The sequence below is a fragment of the Panthera onca genome, chromosome F2 (assembly GCF_046562875.1).
Source record: "Panthera onca isolate mPanOnc1 chromosome F2, mPanOnc1 haplotype 2, whole genome shotgun sequence".
Lineage (NCBI taxonomy): Eukaryota > Metazoa > Chordata > Mammalia > Carnivora > Felidae > Panthera > Panthera onca.
In genome coordinates this window covers 10,538,961-10,560,118 of record NC_138356.1, presented here as the reverse complement: position 1 = coordinate 10,560,118, position 21,158 = coordinate 10,538,961, and the positions used below count along the sequence as shown (strand labels likewise).

Here is a 21,158-nt window from a genome sequence, read left to right as displayed (position 1 = left end):
TTTTGATTAAAGGATTCTATTTTGAAGTAAACATTTTTTTCCTACTATTACTGGAACTTGAACCACATATTATGCTACAGGTTAAAAAAATTTTTTTGGATTCCCTATTTCAGTAAAAGAAAGCTTAAACATATTTCTGTTCAAGAACAATGAACCCAAAATATAAACCTACTTCCATCTTGAGAAATGGGAGCTGAGGCCTCAGACAAAATTGCTGGGTTGGCAGGGTTGGCAGAAAAGGCAGTTTGAGCCTGAAAAAGAAAAGAAGATTCTTACAATGCTACATATACACTTACTTAAAATTCTTCCATAATTTATAAGTTAAATTTAGTACTTCCAAAAAAACTAAAACATTTAAGTCTTATTCAATAAAGTTTAATTTCAAATCCTTCAGCAACATATTTTTCAAAGAAAATCTGCAAATCTAAAATACACTTCATATTCTGAATATTTTAACATTTACCATATACCATATGCGGGGCTCGAACGCTCAAGCCATGAGATTATAACTTGAGCTGAAGCTGGACGCTTAACCCAGGTACCCCTAAACTGCATTATTTAATCCACGTATTTATTTAATGCACGTATTTCCAATTTAATCCACATATTTATTTAATCCAGCCAAAAAGAATGAAATCTTGCCATTTGCAACAACGTGGATGGAACCAGAGTTAAAGTGTATTATGCTAAGCGAAATTAGAGAAAGACAAATATGACTTCACTCATACTTGGAATTTAGGATACACAACAGATGAACATGAGGGAAGGGAAGCAAAAATAATATAAAAACAGGGAGGGTGACAAAACATAAGAGACTCTTAAAATACAGAGAACAAACAAGGTTGCTGGGAGGGGTTGTGGGTGGGGGGATGGGCTAAATGAGCAAGGGGCATCGAGGAGGGCACTTGTTGGGATGAGCCCTGGGTGTTATACGTAGAGACGAATCACTGGATTCTACTTCTGAAATCACCGTTGCACTGTATGTTAACTAACTTGGATGTATGTTAAAATAAATACGTGAATTTAAACAAAAGAGAGGTGGGCCGTACAACTTTACAATATTGTCTCTAAATGATACATGGTGATTTCAGAAAGTCAGATCCGTATCAGAAAAAGGATTTCATCTTGGAATACTTAATGTGACATGCGCTGTGAGGCAGCCTGAGAGGAGTTCCTGGCGTATTTCGGTAAGAGTAGCATGTTGACAAATACATGCATTGTGAAATGACTTTGACAAATTTGTTTAAAAGTTATACGTTATTTTAATCGTTATTCTTTGTACCCATGATAAAGTATGCACTTTGCTTACTCCGTAATAATTTTGTATTTAGTACAGTGTATCCCTCTGCTTACAGCTGATAAAATGAAGATGATTTCAGTGGGATATGCTAAAACGGCAAACTATTAGCAACTTAAAAGTATTTACATTTTTAGGTGTTTTTCTGATGTGTGACTTTTTATATGAGTCTGGTTGAGCTTTTTTTCTTCTACAAGTATTTGTAGAGTAGTGAGTAAAAGAGTAATGAAAAGTGTAAATGTCTGTGCTGACAGCTCAGAGCCTGGAGCCTGCTTCCGATTCTGTGTCTCGCTCTCTCTGTTCCTCTCCCACTCATGCTCTCTAAAATAAACGTTAAGGGGCGCCTAGGTGGCTTGGTCGGTTAAGCGTCTGACTTCGGCTCAGGTCACGATCTCACGGTCCGTGGGTTCGAGCCCCGCGTCGGGCTCTGTGCTGACAGCTCAGAGCCTGGAGCCTGTTGCAGATTCTGTGTCTCCCTCTCTCTCTGCCCCTCCCCCGCTCATGCTCTGTCTCTCTCTGTCTCAAAAATAAATAAACGTTAAAAAAAATTTAAAAAAATAACTTATAAAATAAACGTTAAAAAAATAATGAAGTGTTATACCTATTCCTGAAATTAGTGCCAAGAGTAGTCCCAAAGAGGCTTGGAGTGATGGAAGCTTAATTTAAATAAGCACAGCCTATAAAAGCATTGGAGGGTACTTCATTCATTTGGGTTGTAAATATTTTGATATGCTTGTTATTGCATACTTTAGTATTGATTGTTTTACAATTTGTCACATTCTAAACTGAAATAAAATGCAATGAAAATCTCTATAATTTTATATAATAGTCCACAAACTCAGTGCATGTTGAATTTTCAAAGTTCTTTCAGCAGCTATCAGCTAAAATGAGCTAGGAGCCAGTGGATTACTTCTTGGATAACCTCTAAGGAAAAAAAAAAATACTGTTCGGCACTCGAAGGAAATGAACTATCAAGCCATGAAAAGGCATAGAGGAAACTTAAATGCATACTACTAAGTGAAAGAAACCAACCTGAAAAGTCTGAAAACAGTATGATTTCAACTATATGACATTTTGGAGAAGGCAAACTATGGAGGCAGTAAACAAATCAGCAACTGCCAGGGTAAGTGGGGAGGAAGAGAGGAATAGGTAAGAATTTTTAGGGCCATATTTTGCAATACAGAATTCTGTATAACACTAGATTCTGTACAATACCATGGTGGCTATGTCATTACACATTTGTCAAAACAACACCAAGTACGTAACACCAAGAGTGAACCCTAATGTAAACAAACTATGGACTTTGAGTGGTAATGTGTCCGTGTACGCTAATCACTTAACAACAAACATACCAATCAAATGAGGATACTGATAGTGGGGGAGGATGTGCTCTATGTATGTGTTGAAGGGAGGGGTGGTTAATTACAGGTTAACCCTCTGTAACTTTCCATTCTATTTTGCTGTGAACCTAAAACTGTTCTAAAAATAGAACGTAATAATTAAAAAAAAAATTAATGTTTATTTATTTTTGAAGGAGAGAGAGAGAGACAGAGCATGCATGGGGGAAGGGCAGAGAGAGAAAGGGAGACACAGAATCTGAAGCTGGCTCCGGGCTCTTGAGCTGTCAGCACAGAGCCTGACATGGGGCTTGAACTCACTAGCCAGGAGATCATGACCTGATCCCAAAGTCAGACACATAACTGACCGAGCCACCCAGGCACCCCTATTTTTAAAAAATTATTCTTTCTCATGATCTCATGAGCCTGTTTCAGGCTCCGTGCTGAGTGTGGAGCTTGCCTGGGATCCTCTCTCCCTCTCTCTGCCCCTCCCCGACTCTCAAACTTTTAAAAATTGTTTGGTTTTTTTTTAATTTTTTTTTTTAACGTTTATTTTTGAGACAGAGAGAGATAGAGCATGAACGGGGGAGGGGCAGAGAGGGAGGGAGACACAGAATCGGAAGCAGGCTCCAGACTCTGAGCCATCAGCCCAGAGCCCGAAGCGGGGCTCGAACTCACGGACCGTGAGATCGTGACCTGAGCTGAAGTCGGACGCTTAACCGACTGAGCCACCCAGGCGCCCCTAAAAATTGTTTTTTTAATGTTTAAAAAATTGTTCCTTTTTACGTTGGGTATATTTTTCTGTTCTTGTACTCATTGCTTCTGTTCTTATACAAGAAATACTGAAGTGAGACTATATAGAGAAAGCTCTCTGCTAACAGGTACATATTTAATTATCATATAATCTGTAGTAAAGATAAAACACAAGAAAGAAGGTACATCAAGGGCTTAAAGACTATACACCATTAAAATGTAGCAAACTATTTCACACTTACTGGAAATCTCAAATTACTAAAAAAAAAAAAAAAAAAAAAAAAAAAGGAATGGGATCCCCAAGGAGTCCCTTCCAGGGCATGCATGTGGAGACACTCGCGTCAACCTCATAATGGATAGAGATTCAGGGATTATATGATGCTAAGAGCAACAGCCTAATGGCTTTTGTAAAACAGTTTACACAATATGAACTGCCAGTTCGCTGCTGCAGTTTAGCTTTGCCGTGGTGTACAAGGTCAGAAGATTAGAAAATAAACGCTGCTTCTGCAGGGGCATCTCAAGCACAAAAATAAACCTATCTCTATCTTAGAAAATGAAACAAGAAAGACCAGCCCAGGACTACAGTGACTAAGGCAGGACTATTTTTAAATACAGAAAGAATAAAAAGCCAAGTTTCCCCCTCCTTAACTCATGGTTGTATTTCTAAGCAGCTAGCTTCCTGCTCAGAACATTAAAAGGTCTTCTGATGGAAATACCCATATAATTTGCTTCTCCTTAAAGAGGTCAGTGTGATGTGTTCGTAGCCCTCTTTATTTTCCAATCAAACATTTATAAATATCAACTTTCCTTTTTGTTTTTCAAAAATCAAAAACTTCTGTTCAAAGGCAACTCTGGTTAGCGTTCAATTCTATAAAAACTAACAGAAAACGATGAAAACAGATTAGTCATTCCTTCAGATCCATCTGCAAATCCTTATTGATGTCTTATTAATGGCTTGTTATTCGTGAAGGCTAAATACTTCAGACACAAGCTTTTTAAAAACAACGTATGCTCGGGGCGCCTGGGTGGCGCAGTCGGTTAAGCGTCCGACTTCAGCCAGGTCACGATCTCGCGGTCCGTGAGTTCGAGCCCCGCATCAGGCTCTGGGCTGATGGCTCAGAGCCTGGAGCCTGATTCCGATTCTGTGTCTCCCTCTCTCTCTGCCCCTCCCCCGTTCATGCTCTGTCTCTCTCTGTCCCAAAAATAAATAAAAAACGTTGAAAAAAAAATTTAAAAAAAAAAAAACAACGTATGCTTGTTCAGATGAATTTTGCAGAAATAAAACTATATAAGAAAAATGCTGACAAAATACTGAAGAAAGGATAGAGCATTACATGACTGAACAAACCTCTTAAAATTGAAGCATCAAAGCCTTTAGCAGCTGAACAGATTTCAGACACTTTTACCAACCGTATTTTAATATCCTCAGTGGATTTATAATGGAAAATAAATACTCATGATGTCCACCCATATTTACCCAATCATTGCTATAAGCAGCCATACAACTGCTACTGTTATTGCTGGGGGTTTTTCACCCTAGAAAGGCCAACATTTTGCCCAAAAAAACTTACATACTTGAGGTTGCTTAAGACTTCTTGCAGGCTTAGAATAAACTTTTTAATTTTTTTTAATGTTGATTTATTTTTGAGAGAGAGACAGAGCATGAGCAGGGGAGGGGCAGAGAGAGACAGAGAGAGAGAGAGAAAGGGAGACACAGAATCCAAAGCAGGCTCCAGGCTCTGAGCTGAGAGCACACAGCCCAATGTGGGGCTTGAACTCACGAACTGCGAGATCACAACCTGAGGAAGTCAGACACTCAATGGACTGAGACCCAGGTGCCCCTATAATAAACTTTTTATGTCTGTTAAATAATTACTAAGAAGTAAATCTTACTTGGAGTAAACAAGGATCTTCAGGATAAGAAGCTTTGAAGTAATTAACAACTCAGAAAGAATCTCATCACATTTATCATTTTAAAAAGGTTTTAGGACTAATGAAGGAAATCACGGAGTTTCATTTACCTTATCAAATTCAAAGAATAAACAAGAGCTAAAAAAAAATGAGCTTATTTATAAGATCAAGTTTAATGTAAACTGGAAAAAAGGATAGGTTCATTAAATACTACAAATTATCCCAGTTAAAAAGAATAAAAACTCACAAAAACAGCAAGAATTGACCCCTATTTCCAACTTTCTTAAGAAGACTCAGTCTTCATTCAAAAACTAAATTTTCTTTTAAGTTTATTTATGTATCTAGAGAGAGAGAGGAAGAGCATACACAGGGAGGGGGAAAAAGAGAGAGAGGGAGAGAAAATCCCAAGCAGGCTCTGCACTGTCAGCCCGGAGGAGGGCTGGACCTCATGTCCATGTGAGATCATGACCTGAGCCAAAACCCAGAGCTGGATTAACTGACTGGGCCACCCAGGTGCCTGCCCCAGAAGCATCTGTCTTCAAAACTAATACTCACATGAAGTACTACAAAAAACGTTTGACTTAATGAAATACATTTAGAGGACAAACACGTGAAATGTCTGCCACTTATACCTAAAAGGAAACAAAACCCTTCACTTTCATTGTGCTTTTACGCTACTTCTAAAAGCATTCACCATTTCTGTAATTTTTAACTTCGAAGAAAAGGCAAAGACTCATTTTAAAAATCAGTCATACCTGAAGATCCAAGAGAACAATGTACTAATTTTAAACAAAACTATGAACCGCCTAAGGAGTTGAAGTGTATTTTACCAACTTAAATATATAGTATTTAAATTCTGGTCTTAAAATCAACCTATCTTTAAAGAGCTTTAAGTCCAGTTTTAAAGAAGTAATACCCCAGGCCCATTAATTCACAGTGAAATAAAAAAGAATTGGTAGCTTTTCTGTAAATTTTTAGTCTGCAATTAATAAACTGAAAAAAGTTGAACTGTAAAAATGAATGCACCTGCTATTTAAGTTTCTTCCTTCACTTCACCTATAACTAGAACATTATGACATTACATATATATTTTCTAAAGTACACAAACAACTTAAACATACCTGAATAACTTTGTCTACCTTCAGGTCTTCAAGAGATGGGTACAGAGACATTTTTGCAGGATTTTTCTAAAGAAAAAACAAAAATAAATTTCTGTAATTCAAATGTCATTGAAATTTAAATACTATGCATAGCCAGCAACATATAAACCAGCAATACATGTGAACATGTGTAAATTTTTAACACAGTAAGAAACATCTGAACTGTAAGACACATGGAAAAATAGGAACATCTAGCCTACACTAAAAACTGATTACTGGTTAGCAAACTATTTCTCCCTCCCTTACTACTACTACCAAACTGTATCCACTGCAGATTTTAAATTTCCCTTCAAGGAAAAGTCCACTTCAAAAGTTTAGAAAATCAAAGAGTACAGTTATGTGACTTACCTAGTGTGCACATGCACTTGGCAGATGTGCAATGATCATATCCTAACAAAACCCTAAAAGAGTTCCTATGCAGTATCTATAGAATCTCTATCACTAGGAAAAACACACACACACACACACACACACACACACACACACACGTAGTTAGAAGAAACAATAGACAGCAATTATTAACAACAGTTTTATCTTCAGGACACACGAATGATGCAGATATTAAGGGACTAAGGAATAAGAGAAATTTTTACGTTAAAAAATTTTTTTTTTAATGTTTATTTATTTGCAAGACAGAACATGACCAGGGGAGGGTCAGAGAGAGAGGGAGACACAGAATCCGAAGCAGGCTCCAGGCTCTGAGTTGTCAGCACAGAGCCCGATACGGGGCTCGAACTCATGAATCATGAGATCATGACCTGAGCTTAACTCGGATGCTTAACCGACTGAGCCACTGAGGAGCCCAAAGAAATTTTTACATTTTAGACATTTCTATACTGTTCAATGTTTTTTAGTGACCATGAGTTGTTTTTTCTAGTAATTTAAAACAAAGTTCTTTAGAAGTATTACAAGGATATGTACTTTAAAATTTTGTTTGGCTATTTTGAAATAAATATGTGGTACTTCTTTAAAGCCAACCAAACAGAACATATCCCAAACTGGCATAGGGTAGGTATGACAGAGATTCGGGAACTAGCTATCAATTTATTACCTACCTCCCCTCTCCAAATCCAGGCATTCCTCTAGGCTCTGCGATATGGAGATGGGCCCTTGAACACTGCTCTGTGACCAGCAGCACCAGGTTAAGCTCCCTCCGTGCAGGGAGCTGGAGATACGCTGGAGGCGAGAGGGTTTTCGCCTCCAGGGTCCAGGACACCGCTCTGGCCAGGCCCTCGCGGGACCTGCTTCTCCAGCACCTCGCTCCCGCCAGGGAGCGGCTTCTTTAGCGCCCGAGGCCCACAGTGCGCAGAAGCGCCTCGGACCCCGGCGCCGCGCCGAGCAGCTTCCCGCTTGCTGCCACCCGCGACGCACCTCCCCGTGAGCAGCTCTCCCTGACACCGCCTCGTGTGCAGCAAGTCCCCAGAGACGGCACCATCCTGGCCTCCACCAGCACCCCGGAGGGAGAAGGGCCAGTAGGGTTGCCTCTGAGACGCCAACTTCACCCTCCACCGAGCAAGAACCGCACTCCCCGAGGCCCGGGTCTCAGACGCAGGAAGAGGGCAGCCACTGGGGGCGCTCCAGCTCAGCCCCGGGGGTAGTAGGTACTAACTAAATCTGCTCTTCCTGTATTCATTAAAGTTGTCTTTACTTTTGGCCAGCCAATTCCTGTCCCTTAAATCATGGTATAGTTAATAATTCCGTGCATTCAACTTTCACCGTTTAAATTGCTGTATCGCTTCCATTTCTTGACTGGATGCCGGACCACCGTACTTTTAAAAAAATTTATATCCTCCACATACCATAAAATTCACTTTTAAAAGATGCAGTTCTACAGTCTTAACATGTCTACAGTTGTGCAACCATCCCTACCATCTAATATTAGAGTATTTCCAGCACCTCAAAAACAAATGACACGCCTATCTATTCTCCCCTCCCTCCAGCTCTAGACAACTAAGAATCTACTTTTTGCTTCTTGATTTGCCTATTCTGGATATTGAATTTAGAATCACAAAACATGTTGACTCTCGTGTTTCTTTCTTTTGCACTTAGTATAATGCTTTCCGAGTTCCTCCACGCTGTAGCACGGACCAACACTTCACGCCTTTTTATGGCTACGTAATATTCCACTGCAGAGCCACTGCATCTGGGGTATCCATTCATCACTCGATGACATTTTGGGTTTTTACACTTTTTGACTATTGCGAATAATGCCGCTAATGATGCTAATGAACATTCACATCCAAATTTTTGTGTAAACGTGTATAGTTCTCTTGTCACACAGGGAAGAGTAGAACTGCTGAGTCACGTGGTCACTTGATGTTTTTAACTTTTTGAGGAACTGTCCAACTGGTTTCCAAAGTGACTGCATCATCATACTCTGGCTTTTCAGATTGCATACATCTTTTGCTTTTTACCCAAGTGCATCACTCGACATTGCCACCAGTAGCAAATAACAGAGGGTCCCAATTTCTCCGTATCTTCGCCAATACTGACTATTGTCTTTTTGACTACAGACACCCTAGCATACATGAAGCTACACCCACTGCAGTTCTGACTTGTGTTTCCCTATGACTAACGATGTTCCGCATCTTTTCATTTGGTTATTGGCCATTTGTGTATCTTAGGGAAAATGCCAATTCAAATCCTTTGACTACTTTATTACTTTCTTTCCTCTCTCTTTTTTTTTTTTTTTTTTTTTTTTTTTTTTTTGCCTAATTCTCCTGGGATAGGGCCTCCAACAAAATGCCAAATAAAAATGGCCTGATAGTTTTTAAGGGGAAAATAGGGCTTAGGTTTATGAATAAAATACAAATTTATGTGAAAGCACAATTTTAAAAAATGACTTAATTCTATTAATCCAGGGGGCGGGGGGAATGGGAGTACCTTTTCTGTGTCTCAAAAAATCATTTCTCTAACAGCTTCCCCCTTAAACACATTTTATTTACCTTTCCAACCATTTTATCAACCTCATAAAATCCTTTGAAATTCACTGGAACAAATGTTGACTTTTAATCTAGTGCTATTTCTATTTTTGGTTTCTACTTTTAGTTTTGCCACTGGCCACCCACAAGATCCCCTTTTCCTCATGAAAAATGAACTGGATGAGTGGTAAGTTTCAAAACTCAGTGAATTTTCTCAGAGATTTTCCTCATAGAAGCTTTCCCTCAAATAAATATTAACTGAAGTCGTCCGAACTCTAAGGCTGCTCATTCCCCAGAAGTGACTTCACACTCATACAAATACTCAAATTCAATCCCCGAAAAAATAAATGGCTTTTCAGACATTTTTTAAATATCAAATATCACCCCAACCTATGCTTTTTTAAACATTTAGTTTCAGGTTTGCTCTAAGTACGTTGAACTTAATTAATTCTCACCATTCTTCTAAAACACAAAGGATTCCTTAATGATTTTCCTTCACAAACTATTGTTGTGGCCTCATTTCACATCATTTCCTTTAAGCGTTACAACATTCTAGCCACAAACTACTTGCTATTTCCCAGCCAGGTCTAGTGCTTCTGTGTCTCCGTATCTTTGCAAAAGCTGCTTCCTCTTCCCAGAATGTCCTTCCAGGACTTCTCTATCAAAATCGCAGTCAAGAGCCACTTTTGTGAGGACACCACTGATGACCTCAGTCTGACACCGTTTCTCTCAAGTCACCAGCGTCATTCTGCCTTACGTTATACAGCTAGTTTACGTTTATCTCTGTTCTTGAGGTCAAGGCCTTTAATTTCTTATTTATCTAGCATGATGTCTTGTCCTAAACCAAGTCAAATGTTTATTACATTTTTACTGATGTTGTCAATAGCAGTAAGTATCTTTCGAACATTTATTGAAAAGTTCAATTTTCTTCACCTACAAGTCTACATATTTGAACACAACCCTGTTTAAAGCTCTTCCAGGATAATAATAAATTCTTGTATTATTTTTCCGAAAGGCTCTATCAACTTGTATGAGTTAATCTTTGGTCTAATCTTAAGTGTCAACAATAAGTAGTTCTTTCTGAAGAACTACAAAGCTATCTTTGAAAAATCCTTTCAAGTATGGCTGGAATTTCAGAATGACTAATGATGAGATTTAAGGGGATTGTGAAAATAATTCTATTACATCAGTATGTGAATTCTCATTTCACTTTCTCTTAAAACGCCCCTCACAGACTATCATCGGACTGACTATACAATTTTGTTTCCAGGCCTCCCCTACAGCTGAGAATCAACTGGTGTATATCCTACTCACCCTGAGATTAGTAGGCAAAACATCTTGCCATCCACTCTACTCCACCAGTTCAGTACAACATTCCTGACTGTAACAGCTTTCTTTCACTGGTCTAATGCCCGGAAAGAACTGGTGTTCTCCATTTACCTCTACACCAGGTTTGGCCCACTCTATGCAACCTCATGGACTCTCAACTTTCTCCATGCATAATGAAAGGCCTCTGCATCCCAGGCCTTAGAAAATAACCCCCAAATTCGTTTCTACTAAGAGGTTTCTCAGAGCTTGAAATAGTGCCAGGGTTTCTTTAGAACGCCTAAAAATAAAAATTACCCAACTACTCTGCCTCAGTATCCAGTTTCCCATTTGACTCTCCATTTCCTCAGGGCAGTGTCAGGGTAACTTCCTTGGAGTCTTTCTATCTGGGCGGACTAAAGGCCTCCATAACTCAAATGCCATATGTGATATTTCAGAACATCTAGAAAACCTCTAGGAAAAAAATATAGATGTTAAGCTCCTTGACATTCATCTTGATGATTTTTTGAATGTAACACCAAAAGCAAAGGCAACAACAGAAAACTAAGTAAGTAGGACTAAAACTAAAAACTTCTGCAGAGCAAAGGTAACAATCAACAATTGAAAAGGCAACCCACAAAATGGGAGAAAACACTTTCATGTCATATATTTGAAAAGGAGTTAATGTCCAAAATAAAGAATTCATACAACTTAAGCGTGCGAACGCACACACACACACACACACACACACAAATCTCATTTAAAAGAACGGGCAGAGGATCTGAACAAACATTTTCCCAAAGATGACATACAAATGGCTAACAAGTATATGAAAAGGTGCTCAACATCATTAACCATCAGGGAACTGCAAATCGAAACTACAATGAGATATCACCTCTACCTGTCAGAACGACTGTAATCAAAATGACAAGAAATAAGTGTTGGTGAAGATCCGGAGAAGAAGGAACCCTTGTGCATCAATGGTGCAAACATAAACTGGTGCAACACTGGTGCTGTGGGAAACAGCACGGAGGTTTCTCAAAAAATTAAAAACTGAATTACCAAGCAATTCCACCTTTGAGTATATATCTGAACACAAACACCAACGTAAAAAGATATCTGCACCTCCACGTTCAAAGCAACACTATTTAAAATAATCAAGACACAGAAGCTACATAAGAGTCCATCAATGGATGAATGGGTAAAGAAAATGTGGTATATATACACAATGGAATATTTTCAGCCATAACAAAGAAGGAAATCTTGTTATTCATGAATAAAGGAATGGACAAAGAAAATATAAGACACACAAACACACACAATGGAATATGTCGCAGCCATAAAAAAATAGGATATCTTGCTATTTGCAACAACATGGACACACCTTATGGGCATTATGCTACGTGAAAAAAGTCAAAGACAATAACCATATGGTCTTTATTATATGTGGAATCTAAACAACAAAAACAAAAACAAACTTGTTGATACACAGAACAGACTGGTAGTTGCCAGTGGTGGGGGAAGGTAAGGGATGAGCAAAGTGAATGAAGGGAGTCAAAAGGCACAAACTTTCACTTATAAAATAAATCCTGATGATATAACGTACAGGATGATGACTACAGTTAATAATGCTGTACTGTATATCTGAAAGTGCTAAGAGAATGAATCTTAAAAGTTCTCACCACAAGGGAAAAAAGCTATGTGTGGTGATGATGTTAACCAGACTTACTGTGATTTCACATTATATACAAATATAAAATCATTCTGTTGCACACCTGAAACTAACAATGATATAGGTCTCCTCTGAACTTTAGTAACAGTTTTTAAAAATTAAAAAATATAGTGGGGGGCAGGGGAGCCAAGTCTTAGTCTCAGCTCTGCCACCAACTTAATTTGCTTTCCAGGGTCTCAATTTAACGTATGACATCAACAAAATATCTTTCCTGTAAGGCAAAAATTTTTAGAACCCATTTGTTTTTTAAATATCTGCCACCACAAGCTATATTCCTGAACTCTTCAACAGCAAAGGGCTTGAATGTTCTAGTCCCACAAGTTATTTTCACAGGAAGTCAGCATATGAAACTATTCTCTTATTTAAACATAGAAGTAGCCTAATTAGCTTACAATTACTGTAAAATAAAATATGGTACAAAACATTTTTAATTAGCACAAGAAACAACAAATGCACATCAGTAAAGGAACCTAAAGTACACTCATAACCTCCTTATCTGCAAGGGACACGTTCCAAGACCCCTACTGGATATATGGACTAGTTATAACACTGAACCTAAACACACTATGCTTTTTCCTACACGTATGTATCTACGACAAAGTTTTAAGCATACTAAGAAATTAACAATAACAATAAAACAATTATAAAAACATACTGCAAAAGTTATATGAATGTGTTCTCGCTCTCTAAATATCCTTTTGTACTATAGTCACCCTTCTTATGATGTTAGGTGATAAAACGGATGAGGTGAGGTGAATGACATAGACATTGTGACCTAACGTTAGGCTACTACTGACCTTCTGATAATACATCAGAGAAGAATCATCTGCTTCCAGACCACATCTGACCATGCAGATAAAGGGAGACTACTATAGTACCGTAATCTAGATTCCTAGCCCAGAAAATGAAACAGTCAAGTCTGGAGTCAGGTTCAGAAATCTGCCCTCAACACTGTGTACCCATCAGGGTCCAATGAGTTCCCTTTTTTTTTTTTTTTTTTTTAGGAGTTCTGTTTAGCGACTTTTATTCTTTCGTACAGATCATCCAAAGAACAAAGAGGAAGAAAAATGTTTAAATGTAGTAAAATCACTCTATCTTATAAATTTAATAAGGGCTCAACTGGACTTTTTTTTTTTTTTTATAAAACTAAGATCTATTATGAGATCTTAGTGAACTTATTTTCCTGTCTTTGAAACACCTATTTCATCAATCTAGGAATTATTTCATCAGAATTCATCAGTTATCCCCAACCATGCTAAAAAAACCAAATTAACAAAAAATAAGATCACCTAGAATGATGCAATAGTAAATTAATCACACTCTTTTATCCTTCAGTTTGTACTGGCCAGAGTATTGCATCCTCTTTCAAGAATATATATACTCTTTAGACACCACATTTGTAGCTTATTTTCTAAACAAGCATTTCTTGAACACTTGGAATTTTTCATTTTTCACCCATGATGGAAGAAAGAAGGAAACTGAAGGAGGAAGTTATTTATTAGACAAATCAGAAGATAATGCAAAGTGACAAGTAGCTGTACTCTAGGCTCTTATATAATGAGGAAATTGATTATATAAGCAAATCACAGACTGGGTTTTCAGATGACAATACCCTAACAGAAATTCTTCAAATTTAAGAATCAGTAGGTAAATATATATCTCTAATAAAGAAATATAACTTTTCACTCAGTTTTACTAAAATATTATCATCTTTTTACTCTTGTATCTGTGAATCAAAATTTACTTGATATGGCTTTTAAACGGCCAAATGAAGGCTGGTGTTCAACAAAGATGATTGGAAGGAAACTAATGTAGAGAAATTTTTTAAAACTCAGCACATTAATTACCCTAATTGGAGTTTATAATATAAAGTATAAGTGAAAATTCTCTGTAAATATAGAACAAAGATAGTGTTCCCCTCAAAAAGACATTAATATTTGCAGAAGTACTGCATTTTGACAATGCAAATACAAAAATTACCAGATGGTAAAAGCAGAATCTATTAGAGATATATTTGAGATCTAGAATCAGTATTGTTTTGACAACAAATATCATGAAGTAATGACAAGCTAGAACATATTAGAGACATATTCAAATGGAAACAATATTTATAAGATAGACACATGCTAATTTCCTTTATTACAATTGATGAACAATTAGTTGTACTCAAAAAGATGTTGCCCATTTCAGCCACATACGCTTTCAAATCCAGGAAATGTTACTTATTTCTTTTTTTTAATTTTTTTTTCCTGCTCTCTGTGTTATTTATTGTCTGCTACACATATTCTCAGGTTTTTTTTTTTTTTAATGTTTGTTTATTTTTGGGAGAGGGAGAGACAGTGTCAGTGGGAGAGGGGCAGAGAGAGAGGGAGACACACAATCCCAAGCAGGCTCCAGGCTCTGTGCTGTCCGCACAAAGCCTGACATGGGGCTTGAACTCATGAACCGCGAGATCATGACCTGAGTTGAAGTCGGACCCTTAACTGACTGAGCCACCCAGGCACCCCAAATCCAGGAAAATTTAGAATAAAACGTGGGTTTCTCGTGTCCAGTCATTATTAAAATTGTGTTTTCAGTAAAACTGTGCTTCACTGTCCCTTTACTTTTTACTTCTACAAGTTTTTCATAAGGTGAATTAAAGTATAAAAAATAAAAGAAGTGTCCATTGGGCTTACATGGTAAATGGTGATAACCATTTATTACAGTACACTAAGGATTACTAAGCATTCTATATGGCTCATAAATGGCGTCAATGCGCTCACTTTGATAAAGTCCTAAACAGGTCTAGGGTGATGGTTCTCAAACTTGGTTAATCATCAGATCAGAATTACCTGGGCACTAGTTAAAAAGAGCTTCCCAGGCTGACACAGACCATGGAAGGACTTAGGAACTCTTTAATAATTATCCAAGGAGATTCTCATAAACCACTGTGAAACGTGGCCATATAAAGTCTACTGTTATGTAAGGATACTGTCTTCTTACCCATAAGGTTACATTTCTGACTTGCTGGATTGGCAAAAATCCAAAGTTTGGCAACACTCTGATAGTAAGGTTGTGAGAAACACTCATACATTATTAGTGGAAGTGTAAACTAGTACAAGTTCCATACAGAAGTTTGCAGTATCTACCAGAATTATAAACATAGTGCAATGCCACTTTAGATCTTCAGCCTACAAAAATATTCGCATGTAAAGAGTGACATATGTAAAAGCTTATTCATCGAAGCACCAACCGCAATAGCAAAAGACTTGAAAGGAGGAAGTTCTATATATACGAACACTGAAAGAGGTCTAAAATATCATTAACTGGGAAAACAAATTATGCTTTAGAGCACTGTACAAAATATGCTAACATATGTGTTACAAGGAGAGGGAACTTAAAGAACTAAAACAAGAAGTATAAACTAAACCCAAAACTAGCAAAAAGAAGGAAATCATAAAGATTAGAAATAAGTGAACCAGAGAATTGAAAATATGAGAGAGAAAAAAAAAAAATCAATGAAACCAAAAGTTGGTTCTTTGAAGAAAATCAACAAAACTGACAAACCTTTTGCTAGATGGACTAAAAAATAGAGAAAACTCAAAATACTAAAATCAGAAAATGGGAATATTAACAATTATTCTGCAGAAATAAATTATAAGAGAGTAATCTGCATGACTGTACATCAAAGTATCAGATAACCTAAATAAAATGGACAAATTCCAAGAAACATAAAGCCTACCAAAATTAAATCACAAATAAATTCAAAATTTGAATATACCCATACCAGGTGAGAAGACTAAATCAGTAATCTAAAATCTCCCAACAAATAAAAGCCCTAACCGTGAAACTTCACTGAATTCTGAACATTTAAAAAAGAATACCAGTCCTTCTCAAAATTGGTGAAAAAGCTGAAGAGAAGGTAATAACTTCCTAACTCATTCTCTGAGGACAGCATTAACCTGATACCAAAGCCAGACAGTCGCTCCAAAAAAGAAAATTACAGACCAACATCCTTTATGAACACTGATGCAAAAATCCTCAAAATACAAGCAAATGGAATTCAACAGAACATTAAAGGATTATACACCTTTTAACAATTGGGATTTATTCCTGGAATACAAGGATGGTTCAACATACAAAAACTAATCAACGTAATAGGTCACACCAATAAAATAAAGGAGACAAAAACCACATGATCATCTCAACTGATGCAGAAAAAACATTTGATAAAATTCAGCATGCTTTCATGATAAAAACACTCACCAAATAGAAGAAAACTACATCCATTATTAAAAGCCATACATGAAAACCCCACACTAAATATCATACTCAGTGGTGAAAGACGAAATATTTTTCCTCTAAGATCAGCAACAAGGCAAGGAAACCCGCTTTTTCCATTTCTACTCAACACAGTACTGGAAGTTCTAGTGAGAGTAATTAGGCAAAAATAAGAAATAAAAGGCAACCAAATTGAAAAAGAAGTAAAATGATCTGTGCATATTATATGATGTATATGTTTAGGGTTTAAAAACTTCTAAAGACTCCACACAAAAAAAGCTGTTAGAACTAATAAATTCAGCAATGTAGCAAGATACAGTCAATGCACAAAAATTAGCTACATCTCTATACATGAAAAATGAACAATCTTAAAATTGCTACTGTCTTACAATAACATCAAGAAGAATAAAATACTTAGGTACCATATGTTCATGGATTGGTAGACTTAATATGGTTAAAATGTCAATATCATCCAAAGTGATCTCAAGATTCAATGCAATCCCTATCAAAATCACAATGAGTATTTTTCAAGAATAGAAAAACTCATCCTAAAATTCACATGGAATTTCAAGGGACTCAAATATCCAAAACAATCTTGAAAAAGAACAAAAGTGGAAGACTCACACTTGCTGATTTCAAAACTTATTATAAGGCTACAGTAATCAAAACAGTAGGGTATCAGCATAATAGCACAGAGATCATTGGAAAAGAACAGAAAGCCTAGAAATAAACCTTCACACGTATATATGGTCAAATGATTTTTGACAAGAGTGCCAAGATCATTCAATGAATAAAAGTCTTTTCAACAAATGGTGCTCAGAAAATTAGGTACCCATATGCTACAGCATAAATGTGAATCCTTACCTAACAACCCCATTTCAAAAATTAACAAAATGGATAAAGGATCTAAATTCAAGATCTACAACAACAGCAAAAAAAAAACTCTTGGAAGAAAACACAGGACTAAAGATTCATGAATTTGGATTTGGCAGTGATTTTTTGGACATCATACCAAGGCACATCATACCAATGTGTATATTTACAAAAGAAAATATACACATTAGACTTCATTAACTTTTAAAATTTTGTACTTCAAAAGATGCTATCAACAGAGCAAAAAGGCAACACATAAAATGGGAGAAAATATTTGTAAATCATATGTCCAGTAAGGGATTAATACTGAGAATATTTAGAGAACCACTAAAACTCCACAAGAAAACAAAACCAACAAAACTGGTAAAGGACTTGAATAGACATTTCTCTAAATAAGATACAAGAATGGCCATAAACACATGAAAAGATGCTAAACATCATTAATCATTACGAAAATGCAAATCTAAACTATGAGATATCACCTCACACCCATTAGGATGGCTACTATAAAAACAAAAACAAAAAAAAACACAAAAAACAAGTATTGAAGAAAAACTGATCAGGCACCAAAGAATGAAACTGGATCATTTTCTTACACCATACTCACAAAAATAAATTCAAAATGGATTAAAGCCCTGAATGTGAGCCCTGAAACCATAAAAATCCTAGAAGAGAGCCCAAGCAGCAAGGGTTTCTCATGTGGGCTGTAGCAACATTTTTCTAGATATGTCTCCTGAGGCAAAGGAATTGAAAGCAAAAATTAACTATTGGGACATCAAAATAAAGAGTTGTTTGCAAAGCATAAGAAACAATCAACACAACTAAAAGGCAACCTACTGAATGAAAAAAGATATTTGCAAATGACCGATCTGATAAAAAACTGGTATCCAAAATACATAAAGAACTTATACAACTCAAAGCCCAAAGAATAATCAGATTTTTAAAAATGGACAGAAGACATGAACAGACATTTCTCCAACCAAGACTTCCAGATGGCCAACAGACACATGAAAAGATACTCAACATCACTCTCAAAGGGAAATGCAATCAAAAATACAATATCACCTAGCACCTACCAGAATGGCTATAATCAAAAACTCAAGAAAAGGGGCACCTGCATGGCTCAGCTGGGTAAGGTTCATGACTCTTGATTTCAGCTCAGGTCATGCTTTTTTTTTTTTTTTTTTTTTAAAGTTTATTTATTTTTGAGACAGAGAGAGACAGAGCATGAACAGGGGAGGGTCAGAGAGAGAGGGAGAGAGAAGGTCAGAATCCGAAACAGGCTCCAGGCTCCAAGCCATCAGCACAGAGCCCGACGCGGGGCTCGAACTCACGGACCGCGAGATCATGACCTGAGCCGAAGTCGGACGCTTAGCCGACTGAGCCACCCAGGCGTCCCAATGACTTCATGGCTTTGTGGTTCCAAGCCCCGAACTGGGCTCTGCGCTGGCAGTGTGGGGTCTGCGTGGGATTCTCCCCTGCCACTCGCCATGACTCTCTCTCAAAATAAGTAAACTTGAAAAATAAATAAATAAAGTGGTTCAGGGGAATCTTTTTTTTTTTTTTTTTTTTTAAAGAAAATCTTGGTATTTACTGCCTAAAACAAGTATCTAAATCTGGCAAAAAGAGGAAAGAAAAAACTTGTTGAGTCATGTTTAATTAAAGGAATGGCTTTATTAAAGAGTGCGTTCAACTGCCACCTATTCGTAAATTCATCCTCTTCTGGTCATGACTTTTATATCCTTTTAATGCTCAAATAAGTAAAAACTAATGCTGTCAAAGTTAAATTTGGATTTTAATGGACTATTTCCTGAACGTTTTAAAACACGTTCCACATCCTTAGTTTCATTCTGTGGCACAACCCACTTGATCCATAATATTTACACACCAATTAACGGACAAAAACGTATACAACTAAACTGGGACCAGAACACATGAAAAAAGAAATTTCTTTACCTTTTGCCCTCAATAGTAAAGCTAAAGACTGGAAAATCTGAATTTAAACGAATCCCTTACATACACTGGAGAGACAGCGAACAGCCTGCAGCTGTTTTCAATGTAACTTTCCTTTTTAATCAATCGTTTTCTCTGTCAAACAAGTAGAGTTTTAAAACAGAAATTTTTTACGCTTAATTAATTAATTAAGAAAGAGACACAAAGAGCAAGGAGTGCACAAGCGGGGGAGGGGCAGAGAGAGGGAGAGAAAGAATCCCAAGCAGGCTCCCCGCGGTCAGCACAGAGCCGGATGAGGGGCTCGATCCCACCAACTAAGCTCAAGACCTGAGCGCAAATCACGAGTCCCAGGATTAACCGATTAACCCACCCAGGTGCCCCGCAAACAAGTGGATGCTGAGACTTTGGTAAACCAACGTAGTGTACTTAAAGAAAGAAAGAAAAAAAAAATCACAGTAAATGCCTATGCAGATAGTACACACAGCCTAGATAACCTAGAAATTCCTTTCGAAAACTGGCACACCGGAAGACCCCACGATCAACTCCACTGCAGCGCAAAGGAAAACTTTCCACCTCCATACATGCCTTCACTTTCCCATTATTACAAGGAAATCCTGAAATGAAAACTGTGAGTCATTTACATCTCGGGGGGATATTTCCCTCTGAACACACCCTGCTGGAACGTTTCTCCCTTTCCTCCAACTTCTCCAGAAATCCGCGCGGCGAATAACCTCTCCCCACCCCCTTCCAGAAAGTCAAGGCTTGGCCCACTCAACAGACACCTCCTTCCTCCTAAATCCAGGCCGTTCCGATGAAGCCACCCGGGAAGGTGGCTAAGTGCAGTCCAAGGAAAGCGGCGCACCGTGACGAGCGGCAGCCAGGCTCTTCCCACCCCGGTCCCGAGAGATCTCGGCCAAGACGAACAAAAACGATCCAGAGCGACCAGAACCAGGAGTCCGAGCTGAGGCGGCAGCTGACGGCGTCGCCGCGGGCCGGGCCTCGGGGCTTGTCCCTACGCCCGCCGCCGCCAGCCCCCCGCCGACCCCGATCCCCTCGCCCCGGTCCCGGGCGGAACCACGAAACCCACAGGGTCGCGGGCAGGCAGAGCGCGCCGCCCGCGCAAACTTTCGCCCCGGGCCCCGCGGGGCGGAAGGAGGGGCGCGGCGACCACTGAGGAGAGAGAGGGCGTCGCCTCCGACTCCCGAAAACCGCTGTGACCCAGACGCTCTCCGCTAGGTGACCCGGGGGCCCCCTCGCCTCCGCCCGCAGTCTCCGCGCCCGGGACGCGGCTCGAGCTCCCCTCTCTCCACACCGAGGCTGCTCACCTAGGCCACAAGGACTCGCTCACCGCCGCCGCCGCCGCCGCCTCGGTAACTGGCACCGACTTCCGAGACCCGAAGAGAGAAGAGCGGCGCGCGCCCGAGGACCGCCCGCGAGGCGCGTCACGGTGCCGCCCCCGCCTTCCGCCCGCGCAAGCGCGCGGCTCCGGGTCAGGTGATCCAGTCCCTATGGTAACGGGGCTGCGGCGGGGGCGGGGTGTCGGGGGCGCGACGGGGGCTGCTCCGGCTCCCGCTCCAGCCAGGGATGGGGCGCTCTTAGTGCTCACCCGCGGCCCCGGGTTACGCTTCCCACCTTCTCCACCCCCCACCCCCGACG

General features: G+C 38.8%; 1 protein-coding gene across 2 annotated transcripts in view; it reads right to left on the bottom strand.

Annotated features, from left to right (window-relative positions):
* Window positions 1-20,955, bottom strand: part of SDCBP (syndecan binding protein) — a 34,684-nt gene extending 13,729 nt beyond the window's left edge. For both annotated transcript variants that reach the window (XM_060610586.3, XM_060610587.3), the window contains exons 1-3: window positions 20,828-20,955; window positions 6,420-6,485; window positions 173-251 (exon numbers count right to left, since the gene is read on the bottom strand). In XM_060610586.3, the coding sequence (XP_060466569.2) occupies window positions 173-251; window positions 6,420-6,470 (130 nt within the window). In that variant the 5' untranslated portion in view covers window positions 6,471-6,485; window positions 20,828-20,955. The remainder of the gene's footprint in view (window positions 1-172; window positions 252-6,419; window positions 6,486-20,827) is intronic.
* Window positions 20,956-21,158: the final 203 nt, after the last annotated feature.